Here is a 5,048-nt window from a genome sequence, read left to right as displayed (position 1 = left end):
ATTTCTTTCCAACAACTCTTCAGGGAACATTCTTTTATAAACATTAGGGAGAAGAATGAAGTGTTTGTGTGGTTTCAAATATGTTGAAACCAGTTCAGAAGAAAAGTTTTGTAACCTTTATTGAACACACACAACAGCACTGGGTTTGTTTACACACAGTATGATTAGACTGAGGATATTTCTTCGCTCTCTAATTTGTTGTTTGTACATCAGAGAACAAAGGACTTGCAATATTATGAAAATCTTGAGCTTGTCAATTCAGAAACTCCAGGAGATATGGATGTCTTGTGCAAAAAGATTTATTGACCAAAACAAACTTGATCGACCAAGGATATAGCAGTTACAATTCAAAGTGCCGGTATAGACCCAGTAAAATGCCACCGCAAATCTGAAGGAAAAGACTCCAGGCGACCTTGTCCCTATCAGAATATTGCTATAATATTGTTTACTTTAGCGCTGTCTCTATGGCAACAATAATAAAGCCAGGTCGGCTTGACTGGGAAGAAAACAGCTGTTTGACCTTCACAGTCTGCTTGTCTGAGGGGCATTTCATACATGGCACATATATGAAAATAGAAGCATTTCATATATGAAACATGTATGAAAATTGCTTCTCATGCAATATGTGATTGGTAATGTCTCCAGCTCAACAAATCCCTACATAAACAACACCAGTGGTGGAGCAACTGAATTTGAACAAAGGCTGCTGGTCAGTGATACCAGGAGCAAAATAACATTTATATGTATATAGTTAGACTTCCTGGTATACATGCTGGTCTAACAGGTGACACACCATGGTGTAGGGACTAGTGGTGCACCACATCACAATGTGGAGAAATCAAAAGGATGACAAACTATATATTTTAAGTGTGAACTACATAATTTGCAAGTTATAATCCAATATGAAAATGTAGGTCTTACGCAAGTTTTTGCCCAAAAAAAGTAAAAAGTAAAAAAATTTTACACTGATGTTCAGATGTCAAACAAGGCTTGCCAAATGATATTAAAGGTGTCCCAAATATTGTTGCTCTCTGCAGCATTGATAAAATGATTATTCTTGATTTCAATGTGTGAAACGTGTGAAATGTCAACACAGTGACAGTGTTACTTTGAACTGACTTAACTGTTGATCAACGTTTCTCCAAAGAGAGCATAGGTCAATTATTCCATAACCATAGACTATATTAATTTAAAAACAAAAACAAATACACCTATTGTATAGTAATATATTATTGTATAGTAATATACAATAGGCCAATGAACATATGCCACATCTCTCACCGTTGTTGGACCTATTTTGGTGAGGGGAAAATAGTCTGATTTATAGATAGCAACCATTTTCCAAAGTTAAGTGGACTAGTGGAGAGGGAACAAGAATAGTACTTGACACCTGTATTTAGGCTATCATCAATGGCAACCTTGTACTGAACTCCTACTGATTGGATCATTGATTGTTTTCTCTCATTGGCTGGCTCGGCTGTCAGTCAGGAGCTGCACTTGCTGGTTTGTTTAAACCCCTTGATTTACGCAGGGCGACTAATCTTCGCTCAGACTACATTCACAGGATTGTGGCGCAGCGTCTCCACGCCGAGACGCAGACAGAGCATCTGTTGGATTACAACTTCACTTTGAAGACGAGCTCCATCTTCGTTCCCCGCCGCACAGGAGTGATTACTTGGAATGAATAGACGTGTAAATGGAGTTTAAATCGTTGTCGTGACTATTCTTCACCGCCTCGCACCTTGCAGACTACTGCGTATTGAAGTTGAAGCAGCATCCATACCTTCGCGGCTCTTTCCTGTGCAGACATGGGAACCGTCCTCTCCATATCCCCGGCGTCAAAGAAGGCATCTATAATGGATGCCGACGTCGCAGGAGATGGAAAAAACGATAAGAGCCTTAAACGGCACTCTATGTTCGTCTCTCTGTCCTGGAAGAAGCTGGTGACCAATTCGGCCAAGAAGAGCGCAAAGAAAGTGACTCCGAATCCGCTGCCCGCCCGTGAGCTCCCATCCAGCCAGGTGGCTCAGCTCAACAACGAAAACATCAAGAAAACGCACCAAAACGAAGAGAAGAAACCCAAAGCACCGATCCCAGTCCCGGTGCCCACGGTGCCCACGGTGCCTACGCAAAACAACGAGGCTGTCAACCAAAACGGAAGGCTCTCTACGGTCCAGAAACAACCCAGCCGCCTGTCTCTGCTGTCCCCCAGGCGGATAGTCATCCAGGCTTCAACCGGGGAGCTACTGCGCTGTTTGGGGGACTTTATGTGCCGCAGGTGTTATAAGGTGAAAGAGTTAAACAGCGGAGAGGTGATCCTTTGGTTTCGAAACGTTGACCGGACTCTTTTGCTCCAGGGCTGGCAGGACCAGGGGTTCATCACGCCGGCTAACGTGGTGTTCGTGTACCTGCTTTGCGATGATACAATAGAGGACACCGTTGACAACCCCGCCGAGCTACAGGGCACCTTTCAGACTTGCCTCTACCTCGCATACTCCTACATGGGCAACGAGATCTCCTACCCACTCAAGCCGTTCATGAACGATACAAACAAGGACGTTTTCTGGGACACGTCGCTCCGGATCATCAACAGGATGAGTGCCAAAATGCTGCAGTTGAACGCAGACCCGCACTTTTTCACCGAGGTCTTCCAGGACCTCAAAAACCAACGGGATAGCAGCGAGCCAATCCTGGACCGCTGACATGGAAACAAACGGACACTTGTGTGTATTTTTAAAACATGAATGTTATGTGCAAAATCACATAACTGGGATGGTTTTGAATGTAAAGGCCAACGTTGAAGGCTTCTCACATCTGGGCTGAATCTCTCTCTAATGGTGTTACACAACTTCAGTAGGGTGTTTAGGCAACAGGAGTTTTCATAAATGCATGCCAATGGTAATATTGTCCTCTTCTGTCTTGTCCCTTGAGTGATGCAGGGATTGACTTCGCGTTACAAACTTCTCCTTAGGTGACATTCAAATCACCATTTCATTCATGATTAGCCCACTTTCTGGGTTAGTGAGTGAATGTCGCAGTAAGGTGACCGAGGCAGGACTAGAATAGACCCGTGTTTGTGAGGAGTGGAGAGGCGGAGCTGTCCGAGGTACTGACCTGTGCAGTTATTTCTCCCTTTGCTCCCTGCTATTTGAGTCACTTGGCCCCACAACAGAGCCAAGTGTGGCTTAAGAGGACCAGAGTCAGCCCAGTGCACCTTCAGCACATAAGCCTAAGCCTTGTAAGAAGAGGTATAGCTACAGTATATTGTACTTTTAAAAACTCTGAGCCACCTGTCAACACAGTCACATGCAACAGATATCGAAGCATGTTTCTTTAAGCAGACAAAACACTGTAGATGTTCCTCTCTGGGTATAAGAAAACATCTGCAGACTTTATCTAGATGATAAAACACTATGCTGCATGGCTATCTGCATATCTGATATGTTTCAGCTCCTCTTCTATGATTAAAACCACCAATGTCTCCATAACGACCACCTCACTTTGAATTAAAACGACTTGGTTTTGCCTACCAAGATGACACTGTAATGATGCACTGTAAGTAGGCAGTGGGTTCAAATTTAGTGTAAGGGTAGGGGGCAAAAATGGAAAAGTAGTGAAGGGAGTATCTTCTCTCTGGAATGAGATAAACCAAACTAAATGGGCCTGTAGCTGGCCATATAGCAAGAGTATCAATCTAGGGCCTCTGTTGTGTATTGCTTTATAATATATTGCAGAGGCTAACATTACTAGAGACTGAGAGGAATGTACAGTTTTTCAAGAGATTTTTGCAAAATCTCACGTGTGCCAACTATTAATTAATCTTGGCCTGATACTGTATGGTTTACATGTACATATCCCACATTGACTCTTTATTTTATTTCCCTCTGCTTGTTTTGAAGATGGCTGTATATGATGTAGTTCAAGCATAAAAACAAATAGAGGTCAATGGTCAAATAGTCTTTTTTGGCCCTTTTCTGTAAATGTGTTCTAGGGCTCGTTTCGCTGGGTTCAGTTCAGCAAAGACAATTTCTCAAAATGTAAATATTGAATGTGAAGGGTGTCTTGTTGTTAAGTGACAGAAGACTATCATTTGCACTTGCGTGTCAGACACTATAAGCTAAAAGAGATTTGACTCCTACTCTGAAACCAAGCTTACAGGGCAAACCTGACAGTCACTATTCAGTATTATGGTCCTTTTAAAAGCTCATTGTGATGTTGTGTTGTGAACCCATTGCTTGGAGAGTGGAATGTAATGCTGCTATTTTGCACAGCTGTGAACAAAGCTTTGGATGTTTTGCACAGTGTTATAACATAATGGTCATGTACCAGTGCTTTATTCCAGGCGCTGGAGTGTTTGCCATTAAGTTTGCAGTTAATGTCACCAATGGTTCTAGGATGATCATCTGTGAACTAGATCTTTAGTACAGTTATTTTTTTTCCTGTGTTTCATCGATGGAAATTGGTATTTAAATGTGTAAAGTTGAACCAGTGTGTTGTCATAAAATAGGTTCCTTGATAATGCACTCTGGTGTTGCACCACCATTGATTTCACTCCCTCTACATGTTATGTTACAATAAAAGGTCAATACAATAATTGTTTATGGTGACCACATTTAAATAAATCCAAACTTATGTAGGATCTCTTGTCTCTCTTGCATTCTCTTCATTTAGTATTTCTGTCTTAATGTAGAACATACTTTATTTATATATCTTTATTGGCTTGTGGCCCATGTTTGTACAAACCATGCAGTTTGCTGAAGCAGTAATCAACTTGGACAGCCTCTTATCCACTCACACCACCCACTAATCCTTTGATTTGCAGGGAACTCTTGAGACAAGCTTATGCAATAAAATAAGTCCATGACGAATATGCTTACTGGGATGTTACTTTAGGTTGCCATGAGACAGAAACTCAGGAGATTTCATTGGTTGCCATGAAACTGAAACTCATCAGAGAGAAGTATTTTCACTTAGAAAGGATTTTTTAATATACTGTATTTGTACTAAGACACATTTTAAAGAGATATTGACACAAAGACAAAATGTTT

General features: G+C 41.6%; 1 protein-coding gene across 1 annotated transcript; it reads left to right on the top strand.

Moving 5' to 3' along the window:
* The first annotated feature begins 1,059 nt into the window (after nucleotides 1-1,059).
* Nucleotides 1,060-4,639, top strand: cdk5r2b (cyclin dependent kinase 5, regulatory subunit 2b (p39)). The gene has a single exon (XM_067603164.1). The coding sequence runs from the start codon at nucleotides 1,809-1,811 to the stop codon at nucleotides 2,700-2,702; it is 894 nt and encodes a 297-aa protein (XP_067459265.1). The 5' UTR covers nucleotides 1,060-1,808; the 3' UTR covers nucleotides 2,703-4,639.
* The last annotated feature ends 409 nt before the right edge of the window (nucleotides 4,640-5,048 follow it).

This window comes from Thunnus thynnus, chromosome 11 (genome assembly GCF_963924715.1).
Source record: "Thunnus thynnus chromosome 11, fThuThy2.1, whole genome shotgun sequence".
Classification (NCBI taxonomy): domain Eukaryota; kingdom Metazoa; phylum Chordata; class Actinopteri; order Scombriformes; family Scombridae; genus Thunnus; species Thunnus thynnus.
This window is presented reverse-complemented; position numbering and strand designations above follow the sequence as displayed.

What these genes read in the sequence shown, in the direction of transcription:
- cdk5r2b (XM_067603164.1), top strand. Translation starts at nt 1,809, where the DNA reads ATGGGAACCGTCCTCTCCATATCCCCGGCGTCAAAGAAGGCATCTATA.